Source organism: Zootoca vivipara, chromosome 4, assembly GCF_963506605.1.
Source record: "Zootoca vivipara chromosome 4, rZooViv1.1, whole genome shotgun sequence".
Classification (NCBI taxonomy): domain Eukaryota; kingdom Metazoa; phylum Chordata; class Lepidosauria; order Squamata; family Lacertidae; genus Zootoca; species Zootoca vivipara.
The window spans coordinates 99,159,117-99,176,025 of record NC_083279.1 but is presented as its reverse complement, the minus strand read 5'-3'; the positions used below and the strand labels follow the sequence as shown (position 1 = coordinate 99,176,025).

The window sequence follows — 16,909 nt, the reverse complement described above, 5'->3', positions numbered from 1 at the left end:
TGGTACTGTGGATGCCAACAGGAGCGAGGCCTTTTCGGCATCTAATATCTGCTGCTCAGAGATCTACACTGGGTACCAATCTGTTGCCAAGCCAAGTTCAAGGGGTTGCTATTGGTATCTGAATCCTTTTGGGGCCAATTTACCTACAAGATCACCATACCCCTTATACGTATTGCCCACTCGACTGCTTCAGTTGGTGGAACTGGCACGGCCACAGGTGCTACTTAATACCTGCTCTACATTTGTAAGAACTCAATTGCTTAGTGTGGCAGCACCTGCCCTGTGGAACTCCCTGCCTCTTGATGTCAGGCAGGAGCCTTCCCTGTACGTATTCTTTTCGGTGCCTGCTAAAAACCTTCTTGGTCAGACAAGCCTACTCAGTTGTTGAGAATGCGCACTGTTATGTACTGAGCTGAATCATCGAACAATAGGATCCAGAATCAGCAGTCTGATTGGTCCGCAGGAGTCACCAAATCCAACTCCAGGTGGAAGTGAATCCTCAACCTGATTGGCCTGCAGGAGCAGCCAATCAGGCGGCTGGCAGAAGTCAATCCACAAACTGATTGGCCCACAGGTGTAGCCCTGAAGTAGCCAATCAGGCAAAGCCCATTGTGTAAATAATGTATATAAGCAGATGGTTTTGGGAAAAGGGCATTCTTCTCTTCTTCTCCTTGATGACTACGAGTTGAATAAAGAGCATGAAATTCACTCTCGACTCCAAATATATTTCACGCACTTTCTTCGCTTCTGAGTCTACTGCTATTTTAACTTTTCAAAGGTCTAAAATTATAGGCGCTCATTTTTCTTCATGATAATTTTACTGCGTTAGCCTGTTCGCAAACTGCTTTGAGCTTGTGGGGTGTTTTTTTTAAAAAATAACAACTGAGAGGTGTATAAATTTTGTGAAATAAATTACGACTCCAGCCACAAAGACCTGAGTAGAACGCCTCCTTCTTCACAAACCCTTTTAGGAGCAAATGCCAGCAAACTTACCAGGATGACACAGACCACGGTCCCAACATCCTTGTCCGCCAAGGGGATGATCAACACTGCAAGGCAAAGAGGAAGGGACCCCATCAAGATGAGAGTTTAGCAAAGGGGGAGGCAGGAAGAAGGAAGCAGGAAGATTGGGGGGGCTGGTGATAAGGGGGGGGAAGAACCCTTTGCACCCCACGAGATGGAGGAGAAAGGCAGCGGGAACAGGGCAACGCTACCCAGATTTGAGAAATGGGCAAATCCTTCAACTGTCACCTGCGTGGGGCGGTGGTGGGAGGGGGCCGGGGCGGGGGGCAGGAGAGAGAGAAATAGGAAGCAGAAGGCTCCTTTCATCTGCACCTCTTTTCCCCTGAACCGAGCCGGATGTTCATTATAGGAACAACTGCTTAGAAACCGGTGGCTGGTTTAAGACCTTGTTCTCCCTCTTCCCTCCTTGTCCCACTCCCCTTGCGTGTCGTGGTTTTGTTCAGATTACAAGCCCGTGCTTAGGGACTGTCTTGTTCTGATCATATGTAAGCTTCTCTGATATTCTGGGCTGACGATCAGGGTATTAATCCCCCCAATAAAATAAAAATAAAAATCAGTTGCTTGTTTCCCCATTGTTCTGTATTAAATGGGATAGCTCAGTCGGTAGAGAGTCTTAATCTCAGGGTCGTGGGTTCAAGCCCCACCTCAGGCTAAAGATTCCTGCATTGCAGGGGGTTGGACTAGATGACCCCTGTGGTCCCTTCCAACTCTGATTCTATGATTTCCGCATCTTTTTTTTTTTTTAAATCCTCATGAAGGTTTGCAAGCATTTCCGTGAAAATTTCTCCAAACGGACACATAGCTACCCAAAGAGGCTGGGGCAAGCCAGTCAGAGGGGCAGGATACAAATAAAATAAAATAAAATAAAGAATGGGAATGCATAGAATTATATATGAAAGAAAGATAATAAACAATAGGAAAGTGAAGAAAGATAGGTGAAGAAATAGGGAAAGGGAAAGTAGGCAATAGAAAATAGAGTAGATTTTGAATTGCAAGGTTATTGGATAATACAGTACAATGAAAAGAATGTGTATATTAAGAATAAAAATAAATAACATAGCAGAATAAAATAGGTAAATACCAATAATATCGCACATAGGTGAGGGGAGTAGGGGTGGAGGGGGAGGGAGGGAGGGAGGGGAGGGGAATTATAAGTAGTAATTGAAGAGGTATTAAATATTAAAGATCAAGGTGATGGAGGTTGTTAATTATGTGATTTCTTCTTTTATTGTATTGATGTATTGTCTTATCTATCTATTGTGTTATTCTTTATCTGTGTTGATATAAAGATTATTTTTAAATTAAAAAAATAAAAATGAAATATTTATTATTATATATGTAACTTTGCCTTATTTTGTTTTGCATTTAAAGCCCCCCCCCCTTTCTTCCCGGGAGCTCAAGGTCTTCTTCTTCCTGCATGGCTTATCCTCACGACAACCCTGTGAGGTGGGGATTAGAACCTTGGTCTCCCAGGTCCTAGTCCAACACTCTAACCACTACACCACACTGCCTCTCCAGGTTCCCCAGCCATGCACTATTTGGGCAGAATGGGTGGTAATATTATTATTGTTGCTATTTAATGTTTTTTTACACCGCCCTATACCCACAGATCTCAACAACCTAAAACCCCCTTCCGCTCCCCCTCTTTCCCAGGACGGTTCTTACCTTGCTTATCCGGGGCTAATGGCGCAGCCAGGCCAATCATCGGCTTGCCCTGCAACTCAGCCGGGGGCAGCCCTTTGCATTCCACCCTCTTCTGCTGCAGGACGGCATCTCTGAAAGGACAATTGAAAAAGGAAAAGGAAAGCAGAGCTGAAGGAGAGCTGGTACAAGAACGAGGGGAAAGTGCCCCGCAAACGAAAAATTAGCTTTGGAGAAAGGCCCAAAAAATCTAGGTGCCTCTTTCATGAGAGGTCCAGAGGGTGGCAACACGAGAACGGGGCCCTTTCTGCAGCGGCTCCCCGTTTGTGGGATGCTCTCCCCAGGGATGCTCGTCTGGCACCATCTTAAGCAGGCATTCCCAAACTGCGGCCCTCCAGATGTTTTGGCCTACAACTCCCATGATCCCTAGCTAACAGGACCAGTGGTTGGGGAAGATGGGAATTGTAGTCCAAAACATCTGGAGGGCCAAAGTTTGGGGATGCCTGATCTTAAGGCTCCAACTTTAGGCATCCCAGTTTCTGATTTGATCCCGGAATGTCACACTTTTCCTTAAAGGGTAAAGGGACCCCTGACCATTAGGTCCAGTTGTGACCGACTCTGGGGTTGCGGCGCTCATCTCACGTTATTGGCCGAGGGAGCCAGCGTACAGCTTCTGGGTCATGTGGCCAGCATGACAAAGCCGCTTCTGGTGAACCAGAGCAGAGCACGGAAATGCCGTTTACCTTCCCGCTATTTATCTACTTGCACTTTGACGTGCTTTCGAACTGCTAGGTTGGCAGGAGCTGGGACCGAGCAACGGGAGCTCACCCCGTCGCAGGGATTTGAACCGCCGACCTTCTGATCGGCAAGCCCTAGGCTCTGTGGACGTCCCTATTTTCATCAGAGATGTGTTGGAGGGTATGGAGTTATGCAACCCTTGAGCCAAGGAGATAAGTAACTACGGTAGACAACCTTTAGAAGACATCTGAAGGCAGCCCTGCGTAGGGAGTTTTTTTTAAAATGTTTAATGTTCTATGATGTTTTTATATCTGTTTGAAGCCACCCAGAGTGGATGGGGCAACCCAGTCAGATGGGTGGGGTATAAATATAAATATAATAATAATAATAATAATAATAATAATAATAATAATAATTTTCATTGGAGAAATGTTGGAGGGTGTGTATTCAGCAGTTTAGGAATCCTTTAGAGAAACGGAGCCCTGGTAGACCACAAACTTGACATGAGTCAACAGTGTGATGCAGCAGCTAAAAAAGCCAATGCAATTCTGGGCTGCATCAATAGGAGTATAGCATCTAGATCAAGGGAAGTAATAGTACCACTGTATTCTGCTCTGGGCACCACAGTTCAAGAAGGATACTGACAAGCTGGAACGTGTCCAGAAGCGGGCAACCAAAATGATCAAAGGCCTGGAAACAATGCCTTATGAGGAACGGCTTAGGGAGCTGGGTATGTTTAGCCTGGAGAAGAGGTTAAGGGGTGATATGATAGCCATGTTCAAATATATGAAAGGATGTCATATGAAGGAGGGAGAAAGATTGTTTTCTGCTGCTCCAGAGAAGCGGACACGGAGCAATGGATTCAAACTTCAAGAAAGAAGATTCCAAACATTAGGAAGAACTTCCTGACAGTAAGAGCTGTTCGGCAGTGGAATTTGCTACCAAGGAGTGTGGTGGAGTCTCCTTCTTTGGAGGTCTTTAAGCAGAGGCTCAGCAGCCATCTGTCAGGAATGCTTTGATGGTGTTTCCTGCTCGGCAGGGGGTTGGACTGGATGGCCCTTGTGGTCTCTTCCAACTCTATGATTCTATGGTGCTCTTGAAAAAGCTCTCAAATATACAATGAACACTGTTTGAGCCTAAAGAAAGCGGACCTCTCCAAGCTGAGGGCGGGGCGCTCCGCGGCGCCATTCAAAAGCTGGGACTGAGCCACCCTTTGAAGCAAGTCCCATTAGCACCTGCTTGTTGGCACTTCCCAATAAAGGACCCTTGGTTAGAATCGGAGTGTTAAGTGGTCATTCTCACCGAGCAAAGATTTTTCTCTGCTGAGTGTGAAGGGAAAGTGAGAAACAGGCTCCTGGCAGGACCAGCCCTTTAAAACGGTCCAGCTGAATGTAGCCCCTCCGCCCTCAAAGGCTATGGGGTGGCGGCAGCCCCAGGGGAAGAGGGTCTTCTATGTGGCGGAGGGTGTGGAAGTCCCCTCTGTCCCCTCTGGCTTCTGAACCTGGAGACGTACGCTTTAAATTGTTTCTAACCATCAAATTGCTGAGTTGGAAGGGACCCTCAAGGTCCTCTAGTCTAACCCCATGCAATGTGGGGATCGCAGCCAAGCATATGTATACACTGAGTGGCTCGTGTTTAGCGTCAGAGCAGGCAGCACAGGTGTAAAAACGGATCCCAGGTAGAGAAGGAAGCAAGCTGTACAGCCAATTCTGCTGAGCCGCAGAGTATTTTAATTTAATTTACAGGTATATCTGTTTACTTGTTAGATTGATTTACCACCCGTCATCAAAAGATCCCAGGGCAGTTCACAAGATAAAGTAATAGATTATTATCTGTGCTTTGGAAGAGACATGGTCTCAGCCTTTGCAGATTAGATTGCTGCTCAGATCTGGAGATGTGGATGCCAAGCAACCTTGATTAATAATAATAATAATAATAATAATAATATATTACTTATACTCTGCCCATCTGCCTGTGTCTCCCTAGCCACTCTGGGCAGCTTTCAACAGAATATTAAAAACACGACAGAACATCAGACATTAAAAACTTCCCTTCAGATGTCTTCTAAAAGTCAGGTACCGTAGTTGTTTATTTCCTTGACATCTGCTGGGAGGGCGTTCCACAGGGTGGGTGCCACCAACAAGAAGGCCCCTGCCTGGTTCTCTATAACCTTGCTTCTCGCAGGGAGGGAACCGCCAGAAGGCCCTCAGCGCTGGACCTCCGTGTCCGGGCGGAACGATGGGGGTGGAGACGCTCCTTCAGGTATACGAGGCCGTTTAGGGCTTTCAAGGTCAGCACCAACACTTTGAATTGTGCTAGGAAATGTCCTGGGAGCCAATGTAGGTCTTTCAGGACAGGAGTTATATGGTCTCGGCAGCCAATCCCAGTCACCAGTCTGGCTGCCCCATTCTGGATTAGTTGAAGTTTCTGGGTCACCTTCAATGGTAGCCCCACGTAGAGCGGATTGCAGTAGTCCAAGCGGGAGATAACCATTTATATATATTTGCTGCTGGCACAAACTGGCCATTGCTTTCCTCCTTCCCACCTGATTTCCCTTCAGCTAGCAGAAGAGCTTGTGGTGTGTGTGTGTGTCCCTTTCTCCCTCCCTCTTGCCATCTTGTCAGGATTACTGCCAAAGCCCCCTCGGCATTTCAGAGGATTTGAGGGTAAGCCGCTACAGCTGCCCACAAGATCCAGCTCTCCCTTTGGGGAGGCGAGACTTCCCGGTGAATCAGAAGCTCCCTAAAAGGAGAACAGCAGAGCTGGAAAAGAGACTGAGGCTCCTAGATTCATAGGATGGTAGGGCTGGAAGGGACCCCCAAGGATCATCCAGTCCCACCCCCTGCAACACAGGAACGGAAGCTAAGGGATTGTTTGTTGCTGAGGGAAAGGCAGGGAGCCCCATGCTCTCCTTGTTGGCCACGCCAGGGTCCGTTATGAGCAGAGAGTGTGGCAGCTGGGCTACCCTGAGGGGAGAAAGCCCCTGCGGAGAGCTCTAGCAAGGAAGCCAAGCCGCATTCCATAGGAGATGTCAAATACAAGAAAGTGGGAAAGAAGAATGGCTGAAGGTGAGCTGGAACAGAGAGAGAGCAGAGCAAAGAGGATTGAGTTTTATTTAGCTGCGATTCCTGCATTGCAGGGGGTTGGACTAGATGGCCCTTGGGGTCCCTTCCAACTCTGCAGTTCTATGTCTCAGGAATCATAGAATCATAGAGTTGGAAGAGACCGCAAGGGCCATCCAGTCCAACCCCCTGCCAAGCAGGAAACACCATCAAAGCATTCTTGGCATATGCCTGTCAAGCCTCTGCTTAATGACCTCCAAAGAAGGAGACTCCACCACACTCCTTGGCAGCAAATTCCACTGCCGAACAGCTCTTACTGTCAGGAAGTTCTTCCTAACAGTAACAGGAAGGAAGGGGCTGAATTCCTGACCAAGAAAGAAGGGGGGGGGACCAGTGTGACAGATCTTAGTAGGGCAAAAAAGGCAGGGAACTTTCACAACAGGTGGTTATGATTATTTCTTGCTTGTCTCCACCATTCATTCATTCATTCATTCATTTAACCCCATTCATTAATCACTTCTCACAAACTACAGGTATCTCAAAGCTGGTTCACAGTAAAGACATCAATGGTAAAAACGATTCCATAGATGAAAGCAGTTCCATATGGTTTTTTTAATAAAAAAATCAGTATATGCAAAGGGTTAGAACCAATTTCATATATGAAAACAAATTCGAATCCAATACAGCTGCAAGCCGAGCTCCCATAGGTGGGGTAACAGATTTAAAAATACAATATTGCAATCAGTTAAACCAAATTGCAGTCAAGAGAATAGGGTGGATCCTAAATATATCTATCATCTATCTATCTATCTATCTATCTATCTATCTATCTATCTATCTATCTATCTATCTATCTATCTATCTATCATCTATCTCAGGTGCCTTGGGGCACACTTCCGTGGCTAAATAAAAAAAATTCCTTCAGTAGCACCTTAAAGACCAACTAAGTTTTTATTTTGGTATGAGCTTTCGTGTGCATGCACACTTCTTCAGATACAGTGAAATGGAAGTTTCCAGGCACTTATGTAGAGAAGGGGTGGGGAGGGGTGGGGATGGGGAGGGGGGATCACTCAGAAGGGTGGTGGAAATGGGTGATTGACTGACTGATAGCTGTTGATGACCGCAAACGACTGCAAATGGTTTTGCATGAAAAAGCAAGGGTTGAGATGCAAAACCATTTGCAGTCGTTTGCGGTCATCAACAGCTATCAGTCAGTCAATCACCCATTTCCACCACCCTTCTGAGTGATCCCCCCTCCCCATCCCCACCCCTCCCCACCCCTTCTCTACATAAGTGCCTGGAAACTTCCATTTCACTGTATCTGAAGAAGTGTGCATGCACACGAAAGCTCATACCAAAATAAAAACTTAGTTGGTCTTTAAGGTGCTACTGAAGGAATTTTTTTTATTTTACTTCGACCCAGACCAACACGGCTACCTACCTGTAACCAGAACTTTCGTGGCTGTCAATGGCACACCCTCCAGAGGCAAAGGAAAGTTAGTGCCTGTTCCCCTGCCCCATAAGGTAAATTGGTCTCTTTTCCCCTCTGACTCCACTGTTTACAAACCTCTCCTCACCCCCATGTGTGGGAAAAGAGGTGCCAGAACTCACCACGAACACCTCCCTTGTTCTCTTGTAATTGCAAAACCTTGTAATTGCCAACCCGAGAGGTGCAGGAATTGAGTTCTGCTGAGTTCCGGCTGAATATAGCCATATATATCAATGCAGCCCAAGATAGCAGTTCATGCGCTGATGAAGTAAACCAGCAGTGGAGAACCAGACGCCCTCTAAGGTCAGACCTTTCCAAACTTTTCATGTTGGTGACACACTCTTTAAGGCATGCATCTGTTTTACTAGCAAACTGGAGGTTAAACCTTTCCAGCCCCGGGAGGAGCGCAGGGAACGTTTGAACAGCACACCTACACAGTGCTGGATTTACATATAAGCTAAACAAGCTCTAGCTTAGGGCCCCACTCTCTTCGGGGGCCCCAAAAAAATCTAAAGGGAAAAAAACCTGGATGTACATTTCCAAAATATAAGATAGAAAACAAATAAAATAAAACCTGCATACAGTAACATTGTTTTATGTTGTGTAGGCTTCTGTGATGTAAGTCATGGGCCCTGCCTGCTAGCCTGCTCCCTAAAATATCACTGGTTTGCTCCTTTCTATATATAGGGTGCCTACATTCTGCTATTTATCATTATAAGCAGTTTGCATCACATATTTACACCTTTTGTTATTTCATGTTATAGCGAGTTTCTAGAGACCAGATTATGAGTCTTTGTCAATTGTGTTTCTAAAGGAACTCTTGTTATTGCCAAATGCCAAGGTGTTTGCATTATTAAGTTTGTTATGAATAAAAAATCATTTTAAGTTAGAACTTAATGATTATTTCGCTATTAATATACTTCTTAATTGTAGTTCAGTTCAACAATGACTTTGACAAGATACATATTTTGTTATGTTCAAATGGCTTGAGATACCTATTAGGTCCATAAATTACCATATAGCATATATTCAACACAAAAACAGCGACCATTTGTTGTTGACAAAGGACAGCTGGACATAGAAAGGGCCCCATTACCTTCAGGAGCTGAGGGCCTCATCAAGCCTAAATCTGGCCCTGCACCTACACACTGCAGCCGACACACGAATGTTAGGGATGATGGGAGTTGCAAGTCCACCAACTTGGGTGGCTTTAATGCCTATTGAGATATAATTGATATTCCTGCATGGCAGGGGGTTGGACTAGATGACCCCCAGGGTCCCTTCCAACTCTACAACTTGATGGTTCTATGATTTTCTTACTTGCAGGATTAGAGACGGTGTGCGTACCAGTTGCTGGGAATCCCAAGACTCCTGTTGCACAGGGACTCCTGTTGTGGGGTTCCCATTGTGGGCACCTGCTTGGTCACTTTAAATACAGGATATAGGACTAAACCACAGAGCCTAGGGCTTGCCGATCAGAAGGTCGGCATTTCGAATCCCCGTGATGGGGTGAGCTCCCATTGCTCGGTCCCAGCTCCTGCCAACCTAGCAGTTCGAAAGCACCTCAAAGTGCAAGTAGATAAATAGGTACCACTCCGGTGGGAAGGTAAACGGCGTTTCCGTGCGCTGCTCTGGTTTCGCCAGAAGCGGCTTTGTCATGCTGGCCGGATGACCTGGAAGCTGTACGCCGGCTCCTTAGCCTGTAAAGCAAGATGAGCGCTCAACCCCAGAGTTGTCCGCAACTGGACCTAGGGGTACCTTTACCCCTATGGGACTAAGAGGGTCCCCTCTGAACTGATCAAGCAGATAGGATTCCCCAAGGTTTCCATACTTTTCTGCACTAGGATCCTTTAGCACAGCTCGTGGCACTCCTCCTGTACAATCAGCGGGCAGTCTTTTACCTCCACACTTAATATAACTGTATATTTCCCATAATGATCCTGCAGAAGCCATCCCCAGGGGGAAGATCCTGATATATGTTTCCTCATAAGTACTCTTCTTTTACTTAAATTCCTGTTTCGCTGCAAGCCTTTTAATGAGCCATCTCCTCTTGCCTCTATTCCTTTAAATCATTTTCGGCTTCCAATGCTACTTCCTCTTTAATTAGTGGTTTTCTGTTACTTCTGGCTATGGGATTATTGAATCGTCCCATTAAACAGTTCCCTACTGCTTTTTTCATTGCTCAGTTAATCCTTGCACATCCGGATCATTGCAAAGCCCACGACAGGCCAGAAAGGGACGGAGAGCCCCTCTCTCTGCCCCCCACAGTAATGACCAGGGATGTACAGTCTGAGGGCTCCATCTGTCGGGCAATTGAACTTTTTTTTTTTAAAGAGAAGGATGATGGGTGTCCCAGCCTATCTCTGTAACCATGAGGACTAGAAGCAGACTTTTTATTTAAACCGAAAAGCAAAGATGAAAGCTTGGGATTTCATGATTCTGGACCCTCTGCAAAAAAAAGATTCTGCAAAATTCTGTGCAGGTGGACAGGTGTCAAACAAAATGAGCTGCATGCCTCCTTCACAATCCACGGGGCTTCAGGGTGTGTAAAATGCTGATGTGCATTTGAATCTGTTTTTAGTTTATTGCTGGGGTTTTTTTTAAAAAAAAACACACGTTTTAAATAGTTGCTTTTACTGATAATTTTATTCTCCTAATAAACTGTTCCGTGTGCTTTATTTACAACTGTAAGGTAAAGGTAAAGCAGGCATCCCCAAACTACGGCCCTCCAGATGTTTTGGCCTACAACTCCCATGATCCCTAGCTAACAGGACCAGTGGTCAGGGAAGATGGGAATTGTAGTTCAAAACATCTGGAGGGCCGAAGTTTGGGGATGCCTGAGGTAAAGGGACCCCTGACCATTAGGTCCAGTCGTGACCGACTCTGGGGTTGCGGCGCTCATCTCGCTCTATTGGCCAAGGGAGCTTCCAGGTCATTTGGCCAGCATGACTAAGCCACTTCTGGCGAGCCAGAGTAGCGCACGGAAACAGTTTAACTTTCCGCCAGAGGTATTTATCTACTTGCACTTTGATGTGCTTTTGAACTGCTAGGTGGGCAGGAGCAGGGACTGAGCAATGGGAGCTCACCCTGTCCCGGAGATTCAAACCGCTGACCTTCTGATCGGCAGTGGTTTAACCCACAGCTCCACCCGCGTCCCTGACAACTGAGCAGCGTATAAATGCTGTGAAACAATAGATCATAAAACAATAAAATAATATACGCTGTCACTGTGCTCCTCTCCAGAGGTAGCTGCATTCCAATCACAGCTATCCAGAGTCTTGTTTGTGCGGAGGTTTCTCAGTTCCCCGCTGAGAGCTGGTGTTTCCTGGGAGCAGGAAATGGTCTTTCAGAGCGAAGCTCCGTGGCTGACGGCATCTGCTGTGCCTCTTGGAAGCAGAAAGGGAATGCAGAATGAAGAACCCACCAAGGGGTTACCGATAGCAGCTGGCCATGGAAACAGACATCTCTTCTGCTGGAGCATATCTGCGGGAGGCATGGCATTTCCCTCAATAACCCACAACGAGTCCTGTGTTTGATCTCCAGCCACGTTTTGATTTATGGCTGGCGAAATTTCCCCTCCTAAAGCATCTCTCAGTCCCTGCGCATCCTTATCTGCAGCATGTCGATGGAAACTGATTCCAGCCGTTCCTTCCCTCCTCAGTAGGCCTGGGGCAAGATAGGAGGAGAGCTTTCAGGGACAAAGAACATTGGAAGCAGCCTCGGACAGAGCCGGAACATCGGTCCATATAACTCATTATTGTCCGCAGACTCTATTAGATGGCGGCTTTTTCAGATGGTAGAGAACAGAGGACAAACCCACGAAGCAGCGAGACTGGAGTTAAACAAGGGTTTATTGCAACAAACTTAAAGCAAGTAGGTGTTCTCTCTCTGTGGGCAAATTCAAAATGCAACTGCTCCTTCAGCACAAACAGCAGCCAAACAGTATGGAGCTTAACAGAAACCATTCTTAAAGCTACACGCACCTTTTCTGTTTCTTTGCAGAATGATTCCTAACCAGACTCAGGGTGTCAGACAGGGAGTCCTTCCCAGCCATACTTGGAGGTGCCAGGTATTGACTCTGAGACCTTCTCCATGTATTCTACCTAACCGTTTTCCTCCAAATTATGAGCCACGTGGAGAACCCATGAAGCTGTGGCTGGTCTTTGGGGTCCAGCTGGCTCAGTAATGTCCACAGGGTTTCAGAAAGGGAGCCTTTTATAACCCATCTCCAGTGGTGGCCACATTTGGCCCTCCAGCTGTTTTGGGACTACAATTACTCTCATCATCCCTGGCCACTGGTCCTGTTAGCTAGGGATGATGGGAGTTGGAGTCCAAAAACAGTGGGAGGGCCAAGTTTGGCCACCACTGCCCTATTCGAACTGTGCTGTACCTCCTTCTCCTTCTTCCACCTAAACATTAGGAAGAACTTCCTGACAGTAAGAGCTGTTTGGCAGTGGAATTTGCTACCAAGGAGTGTGGTGGAGTCTCCGTCTTTGGAGGTCTTTAAGCAGAGGCTTGACAGGCATATGTCAGGAATGCTTTGATGGTGTTTCCTGCTGGGCAGGGGGTTGGACTGGATGGCCCTTGTGGTCTCTTCCAACTCTAGGATTCTATGGTTCTTTGGAGATGATTCTTCTGAGGGTCCTCTAGTCCAACCCCCAGCATTGCAGGAATCTCAGCTCAACGATCCCTGACGAATGGCCATCCAACCTCTGCTGAAAAACCTCCAAGTCAGGACAGTCCACAACCTCCCGAGGGAGACCCTTCTCCACTGCTGGGGCCCTAAGCTATAGCATGCTTAGCTTATATGTCAATCCAGCACTGTGGCCAGGAGAGCTAGAACTGATGGCCTTCCTTGGCCATCTGGACAGGAAAAGGATTTTTGCCCAGGGAATGCTGGGGGTGGGGGGCACTAGCCAGGTGACTTCGTAGGAACGTGGCTCCCGGCTCGCAGCCCATCCCTGTGACTGATGGCACCTCGAGGGCACAGCGCACCTCAAGATAGGCTCTGCTTAATGGGCTTCCTTTCCCGGCTGTGTGAGAATAATGACGTTGCGATGGATGTCTCAGGCGCGCAGACATCCGTCACTGCCAGTGGCTACGGGGCCCTGCTTAATGGCCTGGAGAGTCATGAACTCATCTCTCCTCCAGGCCTGCCGAAGCTCTCCATCACAGACCAACGGGTTTGACGGCTCTCGGTGCCGGCCTCTCTGTTTATGCTGAGATGATCTTATTGCCTCCTTTTCTAAAAAAGAAAAACGACACAGGCCCTCTGCTCTCCCCACCCACCTTCACGCACAGCAAGGTTGTGAGGCTTTTGGAAAAGTTTCAATAGCCATGTATACCTCTGCTGTCAAAAGCTGGGTGCCGGTTGCTGCGGTACATAAGAAAAGCCCGCTGGATCAGGCCAATAGCTCCACCTAATCCAGCATCCTGTTCTCACAGGGACCGACCAGATGCCTCTGGAAAACCCAAATCAGGATTCGAACACAAGAGCAGTCTTCCTGTGGTTTCCAGCAACTGGGATTCAGAAGCATCGCTGCCTCCGACCGTGGAGGCAGAGGAGCAGCGCCGTCCAGGATAGGAGCCATCGATAGCCCTCTCCTCCTCCATGAATTTATCTAATCCTCTTTTAAAACCACCCACATTGGTGGCCATCCCTGTCTCCTGGGGAAGTGAGTCCCGCAGGTTAACTGCAACAAGGCCAGCCAAGACAGGACCAGCTTCCTGGCTGCAAATTTTCAGATTATTTTACTGCAAACAGGGTTTCATTTGCAGTACTCCGAAGACCTCACCCGCTGAAAGACTGAAGCTCTCCGCTACCCTTTCTGAATGACAAGAATGGGCGTATTTCTAAAAACCAAGATCATCTGGTGTGCCCTGGAGGATCAAGCATTTGAAATGCACATAAAAGAAACCCGAAATGCATTTTTTAAGGGAAAAGGAACCTGGTGACATAGGAATCCATTGTTTGAACACGCAGAGACCTGATGAATGAGATCTGACTGCTTGTGTTTGGCAACTGGGGATTTTGTTTCTCTTTCATAGAAGAGTGAATCTAAGTATGTACAAAAGTACATTTAAAAAAGCATAGATCTCCCCTTGGAGCAGAGGAGGAAACCCACCTTCTTCCTGTGCCTTGAATTCCAATGACATACTAACTGAACACTGGTTCAGTTTACTGCCCAGCCCTCTTCACACACGGCCTCCTTTTAAAAAGAATAAGAATTTTAAAAGCACAGCATGTACACTCATTCAGTTTTGTTCCTCCTTGGGGAAGGGGGGAGGAATTGGTTTTTGCAAAAGTTTGAAAAACAGCTCCAGAGGAAGTTGCTGTAGCCTTGTGACAACACAGGGAGGTAACCAATCAGCACTGTGCACAGCCAGCTTCAGCTGTGAGCCAGCCAATCAGGGCTGTGGCCAGCTGCCCTTCCCTCAGCAGTCACGAAATTAAAAGACGCCTGCTTCTTGGGAGGAAAGTGATGACAAACCTAGACAGCATCTTAAAAAGCAGAGACATCACCTTGCCTACAAAGGTCCGTATAGTTAAAGCTATGGTTTTCCCAGTAGTGATGTATGGAAGTGAGAGCTGGACCATAAAGAAGGCTGATCGCCAAAGAATTGATGCTTTTGAATTATGGTGCTGGAGGAGACTCTTGAGAGTCCCATGGACTGCAAGAAGGTCAAACCTATCCATTCTGAAGGAAATCAGACCTGAGTGCTCACTGGAAGGACAGATCCCTGGAAGGACAGATCACTGCAGATGGTGACAGCAGTCACGAAATTAAAAGGCGCCTGCTTCTTGGGAGAAAAGCAATGACAAACCTAGACAGCATCTTAAAAAGCAGAGACATCACTTTGCTGACAAAGGTCCGTATAGTTAAAGCTATGGTTTTCCCAGTAGTGATGTATGGAAGTGAGAGCTGGACCATAAAGAAGGCTGATCGCCGAAGAATTGATGCTTTTGAATTATGGTGCTGGAGGAGACTCTTGAGAGTCCCATGGACTGCAAGAAGATCAAACCTATCCATTCTTAAGGAAATCAGCCCTGAGTGCTCACTGGAAGGACAGATCCTGAAGCTGAGGCTCCAATACTTTGGCCACCTCATGAGAAGAGAAGAATCCTTGGAAAAGACCCTGATGTTGGGAAAGATTGAGGGCACTAGGAGAAGGGTACGACAGAGGACGAGATGGTTGGACAGTGTTCTCGAAGCTACGAACATGAGTCTGACCAAACTGCGGGAGGCAGTGCAAGACAGGAGTGCCTGGCGTGCTCTGGTCCATGGGGTCACGAAGAGTCGGACACGACTAAACGACTAAACAACAACAACATATGTAGGGTGCCTACATTCTGCATGTGCAAATGGCTTTAGATACCTATTAAAGATAAAGGGGTAAAGGGAGCCCCTGACCATTAGGTCCAGTAGCAGACGATTCTGGGGTTGCGGCGCTCATTTCGCTTTATACTGGTCGAGGGAGCTGGCGTTTGTCCGCAGACAGTTTTTCCGGGTCATGTGGCTGGCATGACTAAGCCACTTCTGGTGAAACCAGAGCAGCGCACAGAAACTTGCTGGAAACCAAAGGAGGGGAGAGGGCTCTTGGGTTCAAATCCTGCTTGCAGGTTTCCCATTACGGGCATCTATCTGGTTGGCCCTTGTGGAAACAGGATGCTGGACTACATGGGCCATTGGAACCATCCAGATGGCTCTTCTTCTGTTAACGCAGCAAGGAATCGATTTCCTCCTCTCCGGCTGCTGGTGGAAAAGATAAGGGGCTATTGTGGGCCACTTCATCATATGGAAACCATAGGCTGAGTTGACACATGGTTTCCTTTTCAGATCACATCAGTCACGACTCCGAGAGGTTGTTTTTCGGGGGGGGGGGAAGAATAATGATCCTTTGATCTGAGACAGAAATGTAAACTTCTTTAAAAGTCTTGTTTCTCAGTTTGCAACCCTCTGTGCCCAGAGACCTGTGCCTAGCGCGACAGGCGGCTCTCAGCGCTTCAGAATGACGACAGTTGATCTGCCTCGGTCTGTGGGCCCAATATGGCCACTTTGGATGGCCTGCATGGCTGGGATTTGTGGCAGATGCTGTTTGACAGGCAGATGATTAATTGGCTGGGATGAGTAAATGGCCTGTGGGAAGGGGGGGGGAGAGATTAATAACATGCTAAAAATCGGTCTTTGCCAACCCGGTGCTCTCCAAATAAGAGCATTAAGAAGAGCCTACTGGATCTGGCCAAAGGAGACCCAGCATCCTGTTCTCACAGAGGCCAGCCAGCTGCCCCTTTTGGGAAACCCGCAAGCGGGATTCAAGCACAAGAGCAGCAAAAGACAGCCGGAACATATCTTTCGATCGGCAGCGTGAGAAACCAGCCCTAGGATTGTGGAAATTTGGGAGGATCCTGCAGGCCGCCGAGCTGAGCTTCCAGCCCCTGAACATCAAGGGAGACTCAGAATGGACTTGCAGTTGTCTCTAGCTTTCTCCTGCCTCCTCCACTGTGGGGCTTAGCTTCTGATCTGCAAGGCCAAGGAGCTGTCCAGCACCGCCAGGGTGCTGAAGCAGTACAGCAGCTGTTCAGCCAAAGCCCCTGAGAACGCAAGGAGGTGCCCGATGGATTGCACTAAGGGCATCACCCCAATAGAGGAGTGTTCCTTTGGGGGGTGAAGTCAAAACATCAGAGAGTTACAGCACCTGCTATGGCTGGAGAGACCAATACAGGAGAGAGATGTTTTGTTGCAGCCAGGGCAGATGAAGGCATCCGGTTTGGGCTGATGAGGATGCACAAGGGCGTTCCTTTCCTTTGTTTTTAGGCACAAGTGTGCGCTCTCCTGGTCCATGTCTGAGCATGCACACTCCCTTTCCCCAGGAAAACCTGCTCTTCAGTGTTGAATTGGAGCAAACAGCGATTCCGGTTTCCCATGGATTGGTGCGTCCTCCAATTCAGTGGCAT

General features: G+C 47.5%; 1 protein-coding gene across 2 annotated transcripts in view; it reads right to left on the bottom strand.

Annotated features, from left to right (window-relative positions):
• Window positions 1-16,909, bottom strand: part of PDE2A (phosphodiesterase 2A) — a 360,136-nt gene that overhangs the window by 64,196 nt on the left and 279,031 nt on the right. For both annotated transcript variants that reach the window (XM_060273988.1, XM_060273990.1), the window contains 2 exons: window positions 2,689-2,798; window positions 994-1,049 (listed from right to left, as the gene is read on the bottom strand). In XM_060273988.1, the coding sequence (XP_060129971.1) occupies window positions 994-1,049; window positions 2,689-2,798 (166 nt within the window). The remainder of the gene's footprint in view (window positions 1-993; window positions 1,050-2,688; window positions 2,799-16,909) is intronic.